The sequence below is a fragment of the Siniperca chuatsi genome, linkage group LG5, assembly GCF_020085105.1.
Source record: "Siniperca chuatsi isolate FFG_IHB_CAS linkage group LG5, ASM2008510v1, whole genome shotgun sequence".
NCBI classification, from domain to species: Eukaryota; Metazoa; Chordata; class Actinopteri; order Centrarchiformes; family Sinipercidae; genus Siniperca; species Siniperca chuatsi.
The window spans coordinates 12,159,921-12,179,387 of NC_058046.1; the positions used below are offsets into that span (position 1 = coordinate 12,159,921).

Consider the following 19,467-nt stretch of genomic DNA (forward strand, 5'->3'; position numbering starts at 1 on the left):
AACTATTCTTTATCAATTCTATTACTCTCTACTTTGGTATATTCTGTTCAATTCTAATTTATTCTATCACTCTAGTGTGTTTTATTCTATTCTATTACTCTCCATTCTGTTCCAATCTATTCTATTACTCTGTACTATGTTCTTTTCTGTTCCTCTCTTTCTATTCTGTTCTATTCTACTTTTCTACATTATGTTGATGATTTTTGTCCGCACTGAGGTTTAAAAAGCTCCGAACACATTTAGTGAAATGCAGCATGCCTGTTCCTACGTGCATTCTGAATGAGGCTAGTAGTGATATTTGCGTATAACAGAAGCACCGCCTCCCTCCCATTGGACAATGTCTACGTGAGGGCGTGGCAAGGAAAGATGAGAGTTGCAAATCCATGCCCTTACTGGGAAGACATGGAGCGCTATGGACACAGTCTACACGAATCAAGTAGGAATCTCAACTAAAGACATACATTTCTTCAGTTAGGAAACAAACGTTTTGAGAGACTGAGAGGAAAGAAAGGGTGGCCCGGTTGAGGATGGAGTGTGCATTTGACGCACAGAATCTGATCTCCATTTCTTTGAGGAAAATCCAAAGCTCCAGGACGCAGAGAGGAGGCATCAAGCTCCACAAGAACTTACTGGTAACGTACGTTCTGAGAAACGCCAGGCAGTTTTATATGAGCAAAAACTTGTCGCAAACGCAGAGGACGCATCATTATGAGGATGTAGCTGCAGTCCGCGAAAGGCAAGAATATCTAGAATTGACTGGGAGCTTAACGGAGTTGGCCGATGACTTATACTGCAACTTTACTGGGGTTGAGTCGGACACTTGGCACTGCGGAGCGCACCAGCCCATCGGCCAGCCTGCAGAGGTGGCGCACCAAGACGCATCTGCCTGCGCAATGGTTTCACCAAGTGACTCTGACCTCATGGTTTCGGAAGCCTGTTGGAGTTGTGCAGACAAATCCTCCTGGGAGTTACCTATCCCAAACGCACAAGCCAACCAAAAGACTGTCCTGGACTTGGACACGCATGTGGTGACTACTGTCACGAATGGATACTTCCACTCAGACTGTTGCGCGCAGTCAAAACAGCCGCAGGGCGCGCAGTGCTACAGTAAAAAGCGAAAGATGGACACAAGTTATCATATTGTTGATCCAGAGTTTTATCTGCCAGACTTTGGGCCAGTGCCATGTAAAAGGATGAGGGCTGATGATGATTCACATTCAGATTCGGACCAGTTGGACAGCACAAACATCTCCAACCTGATCTCAGTGTTGGGTTCAGGTGGACTATCTGAGTTTGTGAGTTGGCAGCAGACGGACCTTGAGCAAATATTCGCCGCTCAAACAATTTGTTTAAAACATACACTGTTAACAGGCAGCGGTTGGACCAGAGCAATCGAAGCATTTTGATTTGTATGATTGTTTTTCTTTGTATCGTTTATTTTATTGCTTTTAAATAAACCATGACACGACTGCAATTCTCTCTCCCCTGTGTTATTGAAAAATGTTGATGAAATGTGATTATATAGAGCAATCATACCCATTTCGGATTACTTTTGCACATTAACATTTTTCGTGCCAATTAATAGAATTTCTTCACACAGTATAACATAACTGTACCTTTCATTTAAAGCCTATTTTCTGGTGATTCGTTTGGGGTACTGGAGTCTGTCTTTGGTTTGTATTTCCTGAAGAAATTAGTCAACACTGTTTCTCTGGAAAGATGTTGGACGAGCTCCATCATGTGGCAAGTAAAGATCTGTACAGCCTCATGCTCCAGATCAACGCTTATCATTCTGTAAATGTATTATTTATATCAGGGCCTGCTTTTATTAAACAATAAACTTAACATCATTTTAAAACACTGATGTATTGGCTTTAAATTGCAGCTTCAACTCCTGATGAATTATATCACTATACACTTGTTAAGTGTGCACAAGAGAGGGTTTATCACTTACATCAATGAGGTTTATAGTGACCTTGTATTTTTTTTCTTCCATTGCTATGATTGCACCACTCTTGTGGAATATCATATCTATGATTTATGACTCTGCCACAACTAAAGCTAAAATGAATAATTAATTAATGCCTCTTATGGATCACTGGAATATGTCATTTCTTCTGATAAAATAAATAGGTTGATGAAATGAGGCAGCCTGTTATTGCCAAAAGATTTAATGTTAAATATTTTGAAAGGCACGCAGGCACGGATGAACAAAACTCCACTTGGAAAAACAGGACTTTCAGTAGAGAGCTCGCAGTTGTCTTTGCTCTGTGGGTCCGAGGGGGGCGGACAGCTGAGAATAGACAGTGTGCTTGTCCTTGAGACATGACTGCCCGAGGGTTTCCCATCTGTATTCCCGGGACAGTCAAATACTTAAGCGCGTCGGTTGGACAAGATGTTGGGTGTTTTTGTCAGAGCCGTGGTGAGTCTATTGTTTTTTAGTCTACATGTATTTTAAGTGCGTAATAACAAACGCAGTAACGTTACGTTTGGATTTACTGGATCCGACTGAGTGAAGGGGGTGGGGCGCTGTACAGGACAACAACAATGTCACAATATTAGGTTAAAATGTAACTATGTTTCACCACTGCAGGCTGTCAAAATGTCTGGTGCGCTATTTGTTAAGGCAGAGTATTAGTTTAGAGCATTTGTAGCTGCCCTTCATTGTGGTATTTTGCATAACATTAGCTTAGCGTAGCCTACAGCATAACGTTAATTTAGCTTACTGCGCATGCTGCAAAAAAGGGCATCGGGAAAAGCACTATAGTAGTAGTTTTATTCGCTACAGTGTCCCCCTCAGTATTATGCTTCTCTTTATATTCTTTGTTGTGGCATGTATTGCTAAAACACACCAACAACGCTGCAACACACGGTGGTTATAACCTTTTTTATTTTGAAAACGTCTACCGGAAGTTCTTTAGTGTATTCCCAGAGGCTTGACACAATTGAAAGTTTGGTCCATTAATGAGAATGATTTAAATCACTACTGAATTAATGTGTATTCCACTTAATTTATAAACACTCGTGTTAAATCTGATGGAATTCCCAACAAATTTATTTTCAAATCTTAGCATTGTTGTATCAGATTACGACTTAATATCATTAACCACCAGTGAGCATGAGGACACATATTTCTTGCTTTCATGTGTGTTTGTGTTAGCTGCCATTTCAAAGGTTCAACTGTGTCAACCTTCTATTTATAAGCTGGCAGAGCCTACACCAGTGGGTCCAAACAAATAGTATGACTGCTTCGCTCAGTTGTTTTGGTGTCAGTTTTCTCAGACCAAATCACCTTACTGTAAAGTATATGCCTTTGTAAATAATTAGAACAGTTGTTCACAACACTTAATCCTGTTCTTACTTGAACCCCTTTGCACTGAGTCATTTACTATTCGAGGCTTCCATTGCATACCAACATGTTGACACCTGGATTTGTGAGGCTATCTGTCAGATCCAATTAATCTTCTGGTTCAACCAGTGAGTTTATCAGTCAATTTAAATGGTACACTTTTATATCAAAGCAGTGAGCCTGCAGCATTGCCATGTAGTCAGTTAAAATATTAGACCAAAGAGCAGTTATGATACTTTCTTAGTGTTCGATTTATGCCAGTAGATGTAATATCTACTGGCAGAGGAGAGTTTGGGCTTATTAAGACCATGTCTTCCAGCTGCGGCCTGGTGTGGTGAAGCCATGTCGCCTGGTCAGACCAGTAACACAAATCCCAGAGAGGACCCTCGTGCACCAGGACGGTTTACCTAAGCTGCCTGTGCCGCCCTTGAAGCAAACATGTGAGCGTTACCTGGCTGCTCTGGAGCCCATCGTCAGCGAGGAGGAGCTGGAGCACACCCGGCGACTGGTGGAGGAGTTCCTCAAGGGTGGTGTGGGGGAAAGGCTGCAGAAAGGCCTGGAGCGACGGGCACGCAAGACAGACAACTGGGTAGATATCTGGGTGTATTTAGTTGGATATTTTGGTGTATTAGACATTTAGTACATGTTTGTAATCCTGCCTTGAAGACTGTAATCTAAACAAGCAATGGAGAAATATATAGAAATATATTATATCCCACTCTCTGTCTACTGCTATGTAGCTGTCAGAATGGTGGAGGCAGTCAGCATATCTAGACTGCCGTATGCCAGTGGCGGTCTACACCAGCCCTGCAGTTGTCCTGCCTCGCATGCACTTCCATGATCGACAAGGACAGATTAGGTGAGAAACCAGAATCCACTGTAAAACCAGCCACAGGAACTAAGCCGTTTATCTTACTAAACAAACCTCTACAATCACAAAAAAGAAGAGCCAGTACTTCTAACGTGTGCTGTAAATTTCTTGGGTTCCCATAATATCAGCTATAAACCTTAATTGTCTAATTCCAAGCACATTCATAAAGTTGTTTCCAAAAGTCATTTACATGTGTGTTGAAGTCCAGTATAAACAAGCTCGTATGAAGTTTGAGTTTCAAGCCGACCTATGCGCAGGCTTCCGTCCGCATGCTGGCTATTTAAAGCCCTCTGGCTGCTCATAGCATTGCTCAGCTGTTTTTGACTACTGTGCAGTGAACACGGTGGCCCCATAGAGAAATACCTCAGTGAAGCCAGGGTTTAGGTGAGAGGGTACAGTAGGCTCACAATTTGTCAGCCAGTGGCACTATTAGGTAATGTAATTTGCTTGTAAATGTCTCCATTCAGAGCTGATTACTGATCATTTAATCGTGTGTGTTGTCTGTGCACCTCTCATATGCGCAGTGGCTTTAGAACACGAATACAAAACAAACCATAGAATCATCATGTATCAATAACACAGTGATGTCTTCTGTGCAGGTTTGCTGCCAAACTGATTGCAGGAGTTTTGGACTTTAAAAAAATGATTGACACGTGAGTTTGCCTGAAACTAATACAAATATCGTAACAGAAAGCTCATTATCATCATGACATGGTTTACAAAACTGCAAATGGATAATGTGAGGTGCTGTGTCATAGTGAGACCCTGCCTCTAGAGTACCTGAGTGGGAAGCCGCTGTGTATGGACCAGTATTACCAGATCCTTTCCTCCTGTCGTATTCCTGGTCCAAAGAGAGATACTGTTGTAAATCACACCATCGGGAAGACGTCTCCCACTCATATCACTGTGGTCCACAACTTCCAGGTACTCACGATGGCACTGCTGTTCTTCTCCTTGTACTTTCAACATTTTAGCTAGGCATTTCAACATAAATACATCTTGTAATGTCATTATCATTGGGGTAATAGCTAAAGAAATACTGGATCTGTTGCAACATTAACCCAATCTGCCCCCAGTTCTTTGTCTTGGATGTGTACAACAGCGATAGCACCCCGCTGACAGTAGACCAGATATACATGCAGTTGGAGAAGATCTGGAACTCCTCTTTGCAGACTAACAAGGAGCCTATTGGCATCCTTACATCACAGCACCGCAACACCTGGGGAAAAGCCTATAACAACCTGATTAAGGGTGAGCAGAGTAGAGACAAAAAGAGCCTGTGTAGAAACACTCAGTACCAACTAGATTTATTCTCTATTTAGAAGAAATATTGAATAAGAGTATTTGAGAGGAAATATGTTATGGAAAACTTTGATCTTAAAGGCTATTTTATTCCTCCTCAGATAAGACAAATAAGGAGTCAGTCCGTGCCATCCAGAAAAGTATCTTCACAGTTTGTTTGGATGCCCCCATGCCACGGGTGTCAGATGAGCTGTATCAGAGCCGCGTGGCTGCCCAGATGTTGCATGGAGGCGGAGCTCGCTGGAACAGCGGCAACCGCTGGTTTGACAAGACATTACAGGTCAGCTTCAGACAAATGACTTTACATCTAAAATAATAGTACTGTGGTAATGGTTGAGACTTTGAATGTACTTGTAAATCGTCCTCAGTTCATTGTTGGTGAAGACGGTACATGTGGACTGGTGTATGAACATGCACCTGCTGAGGGTCCACCCATTGTTTTTCTCATTGATTACGTCGTTAAATACATGTAAGTGTCTTTCCATTTTTAGATGAGTGTTTTCCCCGTTTTCAAATGAACTCAAATTGACCAAGTGTTTCATATTTTCTCAACAGACGGAGAACTGAAATGGTTCGCTCTCCCATGGTTCCCCTGGCCATGCCTCAGAAACTGCGCTTTAACATTACACCTGAGGTCAAGAGAGACATTGAGAAAGCCAAACAAAATATGAACATGTATGTAAAGTGCAGTTATGATTATTATTAATGTCTCAGCTTTGATGTCAGACATTTAGTTGAACTCACACTTTCCTTTGTTTCATCAGAATGGTGCATGACTTAGATGTGAAGGTGCTTATGTTCTCTCATTTTGGAAAAAATGTGCCAAAGCAACATAAGCTGAGTCCAGATGCGTTTGTGCAAATGGCTCTTCAACTTGCCTACTTCAGGTAAGAAATCCCTTTTCGTAGCCGAAAATCAAGCTGGACGTAGACATTAAGTGTATTCCATCATATATCCTGTGTGCTGTTTTTGAATTCCAGGATGTATAGTATTTGCTGCTCTACCTATGAGAGTGCATCGTTACGAATGTTCAAATATGGGCGAACAGATGCAATCCGTGCAACTACTGTAGACTCGTTGAACTTCATCCAGGCAATGCAAGACCCAGCTAAACAGGTGCTGTTAAACCTATAGTTTCACAATAAATGTACAATTTAAGGCATGCGAGCTGTTTGACTGAACAGTAACTACCGTCAACAGAACACAGAGAGGCTGTCGCTGCTGCAGAAGGCCATTCAGACACATAAGGAGAACACGTACAATGTGAGCACTGGTGTTTATCAGCATAAAAAAATCTAATTTTTTTTCCCAACGCCATTTGATTAATCTCAGTTCTACACATTCAACTTTTTTAGGCAATTCATGGACAAGCCATAGACAGACACCTCCTTGGGCTGAAGATGCTGAGTATTGAAGACCTGACCTCCATGCCTGAGATATTCATGGATACTTCTTTTGCTGTAGCTCATCATTATAATCTCTCCACCAGCCAGGTTTATTTGTATATATGAAAATCAACAGTCTATTATTACCGAGCAAATGATTTGTCGTCATGTTTGTTTGCTTGCGTATTTGCCCTCATCTCTCCCGTCTCTGTGTCCAGGTTGGCTCCAAGACAGACTGCGTGATGTGCTTTGGTCCGATGGTGCCAGATGGCTATGGAGTGTGTTACAATCCCATGGATGAGCACATCAACATCGCCATCACAGCCTTCAACAGCTGTGAGGAGACGAACGCTGCCAAGTTTGCCCAGGCTGTAGAGGATGCTCTGTTGGACATGAATGCTCTCCTGGAAGACACAGCCACAGCCAAGCAGTGATCCCAGCACAGGAGCCTGGCACGGTGTTTGTGTCCCACCGGGCTGTATTTTGGGTCTGGAACTGAACCGGTGCCGGAGTCGCTGGCAGAATGCCACGCTGACATAGACGCACAATGAACTGAGTGTGCTGGAACTGAGGGGAAACCTGTTATCAAAAGCTTGTGGGAAGTAGAATGTATGACAGTATACAGTACACTGCCTTTGTAATAAGAGGCAATTCTCTATGATGGAAAATCTATATTTTAATATATTGTGTTATAAATAAACTTTAAATTAACATAATTTGCTGATTGTAATAGTATAAATCTTTTTTTCTTTGTTTATACTTTACTAGTCCCTGCTGCAGTCTTCAGAATGATACTGTCCTGGCTTCACTTAAAGATTTTGAGTGCTCTGACTTGTTTATTATTTATTTCAGGTCAAAATAATAAGCACATAGGAATGAAAACAAAAGAAAGGATCTTGCTTAAGTCTGCTTAGGCCTTTCTACTCAACAGAATAGAAGATAATAGCTGTTACAAAAACTTAAGTATTGCAAACTAAAGAAATGTTAAACATAAATTTCAAACCTCCTCAAAATAGTTAATATTTAGTATCAAAGACGCATAAAGTAATATTCAGCCCTGAAGCTCCCTTTGGACTGCAGGTAGTCTCCATGAAATTCAATCTCAGCCATATTTCCAGAGGAGTGCCACAGAAACAGCTGCTGGCCTTTAAACACATTGGTCTTTAAGACATCCATGTCCCGGATCTGAACAAGAAACACAAGACAAAGTAGTGCAGTAGTTATTACACTCGCACTTTTTTCCTATTAAGTATGCAGCATATTGAAACAACAACCCGTCTTAAAAAGCTTGTCCGCACCATAATGTATGTAGACTGGGAGTTGGTGGAGTTGAACATTAATCCTATATGCTGTGCTTGGATTCTGATCTTCACTGAGGGAGGGGCATTGATGAGGACTCGACAGGTGTGGTTAGTGTTGGACGTTGTTGGATTCTCAAAGACACCACTTGGGGAAAACATCTGAATGTCACAATCTGTGGGGCAAAGACATGGTACATTTCATCTTTTGCATGGGATAAAGAAAATATCGTGAACACCTGCACAATCTGCAAAATGGTTAATATATCTTGAGACTGTGTCAGGTGCTGATTCAACTCTAGTCATTTATTAAGCAGTTAAAAATGTTGTCACCTCCAAATTCATAGGGGAGGTGAAGGGGACAATATAAAAACACAGTACAATACAATTCAACACAACAACATAAACTATTACAGGTGAATCAACACCACTCTGACAATCCCAACAAGAAAAGAACATTTTACACTCCACAATCTTTATTTATTGCAGGGCTTTTACGAGATTGTATAAGTGTAGTGCAGAGCCACCCGAGCTCTGCACGTGCTGACCACACAAGCACTCTTTACCATGATGGTGGCTCTTCTTCGTGTTTTTCTGTGAATTGTAGGTGAACACAACCCCGTTCCCAGGGGTGAGCAGATTTTGACGCACCAGCAGGACGTTGGTTCTGGTGGTCAGTTCACTACCTGCTATCAGCTCGCACTTCCTCACAAATGCCAGTCGGTCAAAAAATGCAACATACTCCTCTGTAGAAACACATGAGTAACAGACATTTATTAAGCTGCAATGACATAGGAAATATCATCCTCTATATATAATTGATAAAACTTACTTTTTCTGCAGTTCAAGGAGCCAGATTCCACTTTAACATGAATGACCTCATCTAGGGGTCGACCTATGGATACGGTGCAGCGGCCGGTTACGTCTTTCAAGTCCACCATGCCTGATTCTTCCAGGAGTAGCTGTCCACATGCACCTGGTAAAAACACTGTAATGATAATGCTGCAGCTCTTACTGAGAATGGGTAAGAAATTGGAGTTTATGTGTACTAACTGGGCTTAGGCATTGGGATGGTTGTTGTAGTGGTCTGTGGGATGGTAATTGCCTCTGTTGGACTTGGAGGAAGATGGCCCATGCGGTGCGTTGGTCTATGTTTGTGGCTCAGAGTGGGAGACAGGAGGAGTCCCTCCTCTGTGAGGTTTGCCTTCACTTCAGTATACATTGCAGTGGTGACATCTGAGGTGGGCAGCATGTCTCTGCAGCTGCCCATGTTGCAGCCCTGGATGGTGATGGGCTTGGGCATGTGCATACACAGCAGAGGGCTGAGGGGCTCCGGCTTAGAGGGGCCCATGCAGGACACAGCTCTGGACTGGATCCCGTATCCACATGGTACTGAACACTGGAGCGCAAGACAACAAAGTGGTGACTTTCTGCAGTTATTACATTCATATTGTAAATTAAATCCCTTCAGTTCGGCTTTACTGACCACACGGCCAGGGTTGGTGGTACAGCATGGTGGTCAAACTCAGCTCACAGTGTTAGGAACATCATTCATAAATAAACATCAGTGTAAAACAGGATTTACATGAAGGAAGGAAAAAAAAGTAACATAATGCATAAATAATGTATAGAGTTGCATATCTGGGAATAGAGAGGAGTCTAGGAAAGAAACTGTTCTTAAAGGACTATACCACTGCTTGCAAGTTAAGTTCTTTAATTAGAATTATGTGTAATTTATATTTTTGCTTTCTGGATGCATACGTACAGATTTTCATTTCTGGATGATTTTTTTTTTCTAGAATTACGGATAGCAATTGGTTATTAGTTATTTCCATACAATATGAAAATCATTTGTCAGACTCTTGAAACTTGCTTGAGTTGTGTGATCCGTCACAGTGAACGTCAAGTCTGCATTTTTTTTTGTCAGTGCTGCATTATCATCGCATGCTAATGCAGTTTAAGTACAGACTGATTTGAAAAGTCTGCACTGCATTACGTCAACAAAAATGATTGTAGACTTGTTCACTGTGATTACACACCTCAAGCAAGTTTCACGACTGCTAATTAAAAAAAGTACATTTATATTTCTAAAACACAGTAAAAATCTTTGCAAAATGACTAGCTGTGATGTAAAGTAATTTATTTAAAACAAAATGTCTAAAACATGCAATACCACTGGCATGGTCCTTTAAAATGGGATGTTGACCCAATATTGAAGACAGTAATAAGCCACACAAATTAAATAATGAGGAAAAAGTGTGTTACTTCAAGTACCACTTGCAATAATAACATTTAGATTTTTACCAATGGTATAATGGTTAATATTTTTACTTCACATTTCCTACTCATTTGTCTTTGTTCTTATCTTCTGTTATTAATTCTTTATCTTATATACGGCTGCAACTAGGGATTTTTTTTCTTCAAATCAGTCAGTCGTTTGCTGTATAAAATGTCTAAATACAGTGAAAAATGGCAATTTCCCAGATCTCAAGCTGACATCTTCATATGTCTTGATTTGTCCAACCAATGGTCCAAAATGAGATGTTCAGTTTATAATGATATAAAACTTACAAAAACAGCAAATCCTCACACTTGAGAAGCTGGAACCAGAGAATGGTTTACATTTCTGCTTGAAAAATGATTTAAATGATTAATAGATTATCATTAACTACCAATTAATCACCTAATCGCTTCATCTTGAATCTAATCTAATCTAATCTTCATATTGCAGTCCATTTGTCTCTTGTGAAATGTACCTGGCTCCATGGTTTCACCTCCCATCTAAAGGTGCAGACCTGCACCAGGCAGGGCACTGTGGTGGCCGGTTTGATGGCTGCACGGCAGTTTACCTCCGGCACCACACTCTCCTTGCCGTGGATGAACTGGACACAAGACACAGGCCTCTGAGCTACACCCAAATCACAGGACACTGAGCAGGGCGATGTCCTGAATACCTTCCACCTGGACAAATGACAGGCATTTAAGCAATTTTGCAAAAATTGATTTCTGACGTGTGTGTGTGTGTGTGTTTGTGTGCGATGTACCTTGCTGGGCAGCTGTGGGTGTTACATGAAACCACTGCTGTGGGTTTTGGAAAGTCACTGCACTCTGAATCCTTCACCACCTCTTCCTCCCCCTCTGTTTCTCCAGCGCAGTACAGCACCCTGTTGGCTACCCCTCCTCCACACGTTACACTGCAGCCTCCTTGCTTAGAGCGCCACCTGGTTGTTATAAAAAATTTTGCTGCCGTAATTTTCAAACCCTTATTTTGATCTACATACCTTCTTTCTCTTAATGGATACATATTAGACAACATAGGACAAATACGAGATTTACTGCATTATACCACACATAAATACTGTATGTTGTATACTGTACATGTCAAGTACGGTGTCTTACATGGGAGGACAGGGAGATGTGTTGCAGGTCTCAGACTGAGGAGGAGGTTTGGTAGAAGCATCACAGTGGAAGTCGGGCACCCCAAGTCTGGTCTGGTGGTCCACACAGGAAAACCACACCTGCAGGGTTCCTACATAAGCATCAGGCTTTGGTTGACCTTATCTGATGAGGAAATGCCGTTTCTGAGTGAAGGTGAGTAGATTTATTCACTTACCATTGCCACAGGTCTTTGAGCACTGGCTGATAACAGGACTCCAGACATACACAGGAGCCTGTCTAGAGCGTGGCAACAAACCAGACTTTAGCACGGGCTGTTCCTGTCAAGAAAGACAAAGTTTAGACATTCTTCACAATTTGAAATAAGAGCGAGATTTTAGTCATTTTCTACTTTACCTCTCCCTTAGATTCCCACCCAATGGGGCAAACATCCACCACACAGGGCACAGAATCAGGTGGTTTGATCTGCTTTGAACAAAAGCTTTCATCCACTTCAACATCCTGACCATCTTCTGGCCAGACACATGACACAGCACGTTTCGCTTCTCCTGGCCCACACACTGCTGAACATTCCCGTGACTCTGACACACGCCATCTGTGACAACACACATAAGTGGGTTTTCACATAAAAGCTAATATTGTTAGTGTTCAAACTGAGGCAGCAGGATAACACCTGAAATCCTTCGTATTCTGCGGTCATAGAAAGTTGTGTGACCCATGCACTCTTGGTAATTAGTAAATACCTGGGCACCTAATGATCAAAAGTACACTGTAGACTTTATACCTGGCAGGACAGTGTTGCAGGTTACATTTTTCAACAGTATTTGGAGCTGTATCAGGTGGGCATTCAGAGTCTGGAACCATTACCACGTCAGCTCCATGTTTCTGAACACATCTTACAGGACGCACTCTTTCTCCTCCACCACAGGAGGCACTGCAAGGCCCAAACTTTCCTGTATCCCACCTGTAAGATAGTTCATTATTCATGTATAGCCATTTGTGCTGAGCAGTATGTGTATGTCAGTTCATAGGGAGGAAACAGAGTTGAGTGTGAGCCTAACCTGGGGGGACAGGGGGAGAGATGACAAGTGGTGTGGAGTGGTATGGGTGGAGGAGGTGTTTCACAATTGTGTTCCTCCAAATGGTTGCTGGTATCTTCATCTACACAGACATATACATGCTTCTGCACACCTGTAAAAAAAGTTGTGCAGAAAGAAAAATTGACAACTGGGGCAGTTGGGGCAATATTTTTACATTTCAGATTCTACACCCCGATCATTTATCAGTTCAGTGGACATTTGGTGGTATTTTCTCCTGAAAACATCTGAGATTAGAACAATGACCAAATCAATTCGGCATATTGAACACTACAGTGTCCTTATGATAGGCAGATACTGTAAGTACGGGTGCTTGCTCAAAAAGGTCAGTATTGCTGCGCACTATTATACAATCCTCTTTGGAATCTAATTTGTAAAAGCTATTGGCTCCTAAAACAAGAACGCTAAGACTATAATGTGCAATCAACCTGTGAATGTATAATGACATCTGCCATCAAATGCATTGTATTATGCTGGGTATTCTTTTTGTGCTTTTCAATATGACTCATGATTAACAGTGACTTACCTGATCCACAAGAGACAGAGCAGGGTGTTGTGAAGACAGCCCATTTGCCTTTAGGTGTGATGTCTGTCAAGTCACTGTTTCTGGTAGGTACATAGAACTGATAGCTAATGTTTGGATTTGTTTTCTCTCCATATTCTTTTCCATATTTGCGATAGACCTGCAAAGAGAAAAATATTTATAACATCTGACATATATTTATGTCAGATGTTGCACACATAGTTTTTCCCCATTTGATTTCTGCTGAGTATTTTTTCTTAACGTTATATAATGATGTAATGTGTGAATGCAAAATTTTTCAGCTTTCAAATGTTGAAGAAAGTCCACCTCTTATTAGAATTAGAATATGACATCAGTTCATCTTCCAAAAATAAATGTTTTTCTCTCCCGACCTGTATGTTTATCTCCTCTTGCAGCGGTCCAGGCAGCAGCAGCTCCTCCTTCTCGGGCAAAAGGTCAGGGGTTAGATGGAGGCCGTACTCTAGGCGGTTATCATCTAGTGGGGAGGGGTGGGTCATATTCAGTGCCATGCTGTCCATCCCAGACACAATGTACCGATTCCCGACCAGTACAGCTACAGACACAAATGCCAAAAACAACAACAAGTTTTAATCCTGTTAATCCTGTTTTAGAAACGTAAATCTCTTGTAAAGTGATGACACTCACCCATGTGAGTGAAGAGAGGTGCTCTGTTGACAATATGAACCTGTGTGGCATTCACTGGCAGAGACAGGAAGGTGGTGTACTCTGAAACAGAAAGCACTGATTATAACTCACGGAAGACAATACAGGAATTAGGGCTATAACTATCATTACAAATTAATGTATTGATTATTTTTTGCAATTAAACAGTTAAGCATTTAAAAAATGTCAGAAAATAGTTCCCAGTTCCCAACATTCCCCAGATTATCACATTTAAGAAGCAGGAATCAGATAGTAGTTTGATACTTTCACTTAAATAATTAATTGATTGTCAAAACTGTCAGTTAATTTTCTGTCATTGAATATGTTCAGTAATGATACACTGTTGTTTGCTACCTCTGGCCTGACCACCAGTGTAGGAGTCAGAGATCAAGCTGCAGGATGATCCATCTCCACCGCACACCCCACACACATCCCTCACTTTCCCAGAGTGCAGCACACCATCACAGCCAAACAGCTGATCAGAGACAAACAGTACATTTAAAAAGGTGTAAGGCTAAGTGTAAAAAAAGAAAAGTATGAAAGAGTAAGATTGCGTCTGTTCTCTTAGTCATCTCTACCAGGCATTTCCCTCTCAGACAAGCAGCTGTGGAGCCAAAGGGAGGCGGGCTGTCTGACTCACAGCGAGTCCCATCCACAAACTGAGAGCCACGGCTCACTATGAAGTTTTCTCCATCTGACTGACACATATACCTGCACTGCTCATCCCCTGGTTATGACGAGAAGAGTTCACAGAAAAAATGTTACAGATAAAGGTTTTGTCACTTTACATATGGGAAAAAAAACAAGTTTGCTCTAGGCCCACCTTGTGCAAAGCCTACAGCAGGGATCCAGGTGTAGAAGGAGGCAGTGTTTGGTAGCAGGTAGAGAGGGTGGAGGTCTGTTTGGGAACACTGCTCTGCCATGAAATCCAGCTGGGTGTGCTTACATGGCTGCAACATCATGTGTGAGAGGAAAAATAGGGACTTTTAAAAAAAACATTCTGGCCTAATGATGGTGTCTGAATCCACCACTGCATCTTCAGCCCCAAACCACTGTAGAGGCATTCAGGGCAGAACATTTTTTCTTTATCTAAAATTGATTTTGAAAATATAAATTACTCCTTTGCCTCTAACTCTCTGAGTCGTCCCATCAATGCTTCTGTTTTTGGAGGCTTCTTATGGGAGCACAGGCTGCTTACTACTGACAAAAGATCATTAAAAAGTGGGACAATTCGATTCGTATGATGATTCACTGAGCAAATAGTATTGACCTACAGTATGGAGGCCCACTGTAAACATAACCAGTAAGAACTTACCCACTGGTGACAAAGTTCAGCCTGAATATCCAGTCCCTCACACTCATTCCCTCCAAAAGCAGGTCTGAAAAATCAGACATGGCAAATATGTTGTGGTAACACTTAAAGCAAGTCATCTATACGCTGTACACTTTGAAGTACAGTCACAGGATCTTCAGCACTGACTATGACTGATGCTTGCATCACATTTGTTACCTTGGGTTATTGCATTTCCGTGTGCGATGAGTGACTCCCCCACCACATGTCCGTGAGCAGGGGGAGAACTCCGACCAGCTGGACCAGGAGCCATGCACCACCACAGAGGAGCTGAGCTCATCGGAGGACACACAACGCCCCTTCAAACACCACTGGAAGAGAGGATTCCACCTCATGCAAAACATGCTTGGGCTAACTTTTAGTAAATAATAACACTCTGGGAAAATGATTGCACCAAAATGACTCACTGATCATGGAACAGTACCTGATTAGGTGCACACTCTGTCCCGTCCAGCAGTGGAACCAGGAGACGTTTGCAGGAGCTGTCATCACCAGGGTTAATGTGACAGGACAAAGCACGACAAGCTGGCTGATGGAAAAGGTGACCAGTGTTGTAAACATGACTAGAAATGTGGAAATACTGTTTTTTGATGTAAAATGCCATCTGGTGGTAACAAGCTGCTATTACAGGTGACTTACCAGGTCAGGATTGGTGAAAGAGCAGGCTCTTGCAGTGCTGCCAAAAGCTATACGGCACTGGTCATCAACTCCATAATATAGACCAGGCTTCCAGTCTTGTAGGGAGTCTCCCAGTGCAGGCAGGTCTTTTACACATTCAGCTTTCCCTTCACTGGGGACATTAATATATGTGACATCTCATTATCAAGTCCAGACTATAGCAGATTTATACCTCAAATGTGTACCCTAACTACTTACAGTATAATACACATAGAGTTTTTCTGTACTCAAGATTAAAATCAAATATTATGTCAACTGTTCTCAAAGTGTGAAAAGGGAATCAGTTAAAATAACCTGAGGTGAAAACATTAAGATATGACATAAAGCTGAAAGGACCTTTCAGCAGTGCCAGGTCTGCATGATGAATGAGAGACATTGTCATGCACAGCTGCTCTGAACAGGTTGGCCCACCTGAAGAATGTGAGCAGCTGCTGTCTGCTGCACTGGGACCAGGTCAGATCCACACTGTTGTAGCCTCCATCAGAGGCCATCATGAACCCACTCCTGCTGCAGGTGTTTCCTACTCCGTCATGGTTGATTCCAAAACTGGGTGAAAGTAAATTAAATATAAAATATGTTGAATTGTAGGGATTTTTAAATGTCTCTATTGAGATGGTTATATCATGTAGCAATCTTAATGAAGTTGTTAAAACTTTCTGCCAAACAGGATCAAGTATTGTTACTGTTCTACAGTGGAGGACTCAGTGCTCAGAGTGAGTCGCTGTATTCTTTCAACCAAGCTGCATTGAATTGCACAGTGTAATGAAATCTTTTTACCGGTCTGTAATTTTCTAATAATTTCTAAGAACTTTCCTGGAAAGAGCCATATTATTTGGTACTAATTATAGGGGAAATATGAATGTCCTTAAAGTAAATATTAATTCATTATATATTTATTATTGGACACTTTATTCTCTGTATATGTTTACCTGACATGCTGTGAACCGACTAAAATACTGTCCAGGTTAATTGAAAGTGTACCAACTGAACACTGTCCCTATAATTAGTACCAAATTACACAGTTGTGTCCAGGAAACTTCTTGGAAATTATTTGGAAATTACAGACCTGTGTTACCTAATAAGGTTTATAAGCTTTACCTGTGGCCAATTTCATGAGTGATGGTGATCCCCAGGTCAAAGCCTGTGTCCTCCGTGATCACACAGCTCCATTCACTGGAGCAAGCCCCACCCAGCTGCGCTACACCCCTGACCTGATTATTCCCATCAGGCAACACCAGGTCGTACCTGTTTGTGATGGTAGACATATAGTAAAACATGGTTTGTTCATTCATAAAATATGAAGAAAACATCTACTTACAGTACAGCCAGCTACACGTAGCTCACCTTGTAATGTACAACAGAAGATCAGCGTGTAGTGGGTCTGTATCATTTGAGGGGTTTATCCTTCTGCCCCAGTCACACACACTTCTGAGAGAAGCGGTAATGTTGGCAGACATTTGGATCTCTGGCTAGAAGAGTAACCACAGTGACAAAAGTAAGGTAATGATAATTAAACATAAAGAAACAGAATTGAAGGTTATTCTACTATTGCTCACATTCAAAGTCACTCTGGATAACAGCATTAGCTTGGGACTTATGCATGTTTAAATTACACAAGACTAAGCTATAGGACTTTCACATTACTGTACTAACATACTACTTCTAAAATCTGGTCATTTATGAACTTGATTCTACAAGTTAACGTTAAAGTTATAAGCCGTTTACCTCTGGCTCTGACAGGATGATCATGCGGACCAGGTGCACCCTCATGTTAGCGCCCAAGGTCATGTCTCTCAACAGCTCTGAGGCCTGGGTGGAAAGTGGAATATAAGTCAGATTAATAGAGTTCAGGATGTTCAGAGTGTAATGGGACTAATATTGCAGCACATTCTATATGTCCCGTTATGTAAACGTTTCAACATACAACATCTGAACTGATTTATCTCTCTAATTTGTGTTGCTTTTTACTTGCCTTCATTATTTATTTATTACTCTTTATTTCAGCCTTACAGTGCTGTTAATAGTGTTTGTTCCACAACCAATTTTTTTTAAGGTACACAAATGGCAATCAACAGAACGTAGGCTGTTTAGAAAATAATTTTACTATATGTTTATGCTCAGACTTACAATGTTGAGGTTGGTGAGGATGTATCGTTCCGTATCCTGCTTGTGGACCTGCTGGACATCAGGCCCTACCACCACCAGCAGTTCCAGATGTGTGATATCAGGCTTCAGAGCTGATCGACGCAGCCGACCACTCACTGTGAACAAGGAGAAGACACAGTATAGACATACAACAGTCATTTGCTTATGTGCATAGTACCTGTTTTTGTAGTTAAACAAGTACTACAAGATTGAGTCTTACTGTATATATCTCACTTCATTACACCATGACAGAAAGAAGATAGTTCTCATTGCATTTTATGTGAGTCTTCAAACTGTTTTTACAGTTCAGCCATAAAGAGACCTACCTGAGGCATCAGGAGACGAACCAGGAGAGGAAACGATGTGTCTTTGACTGGAGGAGTGATGAAAAAGCTTTAAGGAGGACACAAACAATAACACCATTCTTAGGTCCTTTAGAAACAGCAGCTTTAAACCTGTGTAACTAAATTTAGATCTGTGGCCCAAATACTGAATGAAAAATACAAAACTATTTCAGAGCTTTGGTTTTTTAGTCATATTTAGTGAAACACAGTTATGCCTCTCTGCAGGTCGTGGGTTTTCACAGGATGATAAACAGTTTAAAGTTGAAGAGTTCAATGTACTTTGCAGAAGTCCTGAGCAGTGGAATCACTAACCGCAGTGCTCCTGTTCACCCACAGCTTTCCACCTACCTCGTCCAACGGAGAACTCATTAGAGCGGTGGAGCCAGGCCGGAGTAACAGCAGACAGAGCAGAGTCATAAAAACCATGTTTCCCCTCTTCCTGTGTTTCTACCTGCTCTGCTTTAACACTAGGACAACATGTGATCCTCCTATTCAGCAGGACAGAGCCCAGCCAAGAGGGTATGTAAACAGTAGGGACAAAGTTGATGAGTGACACACGTCATTTCCTAGTTTTTTTTTCCAACTTTGGGACCAAGAGGACAACTATCATTGGTTGGTTTGTTTTCTTTTTTTGTACTATGACTAATTTGTGTAATTTCTTGCCTTTTGTCACTGATCATTGAGAACTATTACAATCCATTATGACATTTTGCATTTGAAACATTTTGATGATCAGTGATGGCAGCTGCAGGCTTTACTTAGTAACTAAAAGCCACCTTTGGATCCTACCCATATTTATATTTAGGCCTTTCATAGCTGTAATCACTGCTGAATTAATCCTCATTATTATATATAATCTTGTGTGTTGCTGCCTGTTGTAGCCATTAGAGGGCAGACATGATCCTATGGAAGGACTGAAAGGAACTGGGAGGGAACAGGAACACACACATTCCTCCACAGGAGTGTAACAAAATAACATCCCTCATGTCCATGACAGTCATAAAACCTTATCTAATGCTAAATTGCTTATTTAGGAGGCAGAAG

General features: G+C 41.5%; 3 protein-coding genes across 3 annotated transcripts; 2 read left to right on the forward strand and 1 right to left on the reverse strand.

Annotated features, from left to right (window-relative positions):
• Window positions 1-370: 370 nt before the first annotated feature.
• LOC122876147 (immediate early response gene 5-like protein) lies at window positions 371-1,474 on the forward strand. The gene has a single exon (XM_044196116.1). It carries the CDS (start codon window positions 528-530, stop codon window positions 1,404-1,406), a length of 879 nt encoding a protein of 292 aa, XP_044052051.1. The 5' UTR covers window positions 371-527; the 3' UTR covers window positions 1,407-1,474.
• A 780-nt stretch (window positions 1,475-2,254) lies between these two features.
• Window positions 2,255-7,623, forward strand: LOC122876146 (carnitine O-acetyltransferase-like). The gene is made up of 14 exons (XM_044196115.1): window positions 2,255-2,422; window positions 3,669-3,938; window positions 4,090-4,208; window positions 4,820-4,873; window positions 4,979-5,144; window positions 5,297-5,471; window positions 5,624-5,802; window positions 5,891-5,991; window positions 6,078-6,197; window positions 6,287-6,409; window positions 6,503-6,638; window positions 6,723-6,785; window positions 6,878-7,015; window positions 7,126-7,623. The coding sequence occupies exons 1-14, from the start codon at window positions 2,396-2,398 to the stop codon at window positions 7,339-7,341; spliced, it is 1,887 nt and encodes a 628-aa protein (XP_044052050.1). The 5' UTR covers window positions 2,255-2,395; the 3' UTR covers window positions 7,342-7,623.
• adamts13 (ADAM metallopeptidase with thrombospondin type 1 motif, 13) lies at window positions 7,564-18,955 on the reverse strand. Its single transcript, XM_044196114.1, has 29 exons — window positions 18,772-18,955; window positions 18,406-18,472; window positions 18,062-18,195; window positions 17,660-17,743; window positions 17,279-17,403; window positions 17,033-17,179; window positions 16,346-16,480; window positions 15,896-16,046; window positions 15,681-15,785; window positions 15,416-15,567; window positions 15,221-15,284; window positions 14,729-14,855; window positions 14,484-14,632; window positions 14,260-14,380; window positions 13,888-13,968; window positions 13,614-13,795; window positions 13,225-13,381; window positions 12,663-12,792; window positions 12,386-12,565; window positions 11,998-12,196; window positions 11,819-11,921; window positions 11,605-11,734; window positions 11,250-11,426; window positions 10,962-11,166; window positions 9,259-9,604; window positions 9,038-9,181; window positions 8,772-8,951; window positions 8,206-8,381; window positions 7,564-8,092 (listed from the first exon to the last, which is right to left on the reverse strand). The coding sequence occupies exons 1-29, from the start codon at window positions 18,847-18,849 to the stop codon at window positions 7,937-7,939; spliced, it is 4,185 nt and encodes a 1,394-aa protein (XP_044052049.1). The 5' UTR covers window positions 18,850-18,955; the 3' UTR covers window positions 7,564-7,936.
• Between the last annotated feature and the right edge of the window lie 512 nt (window positions 18,956-19,467).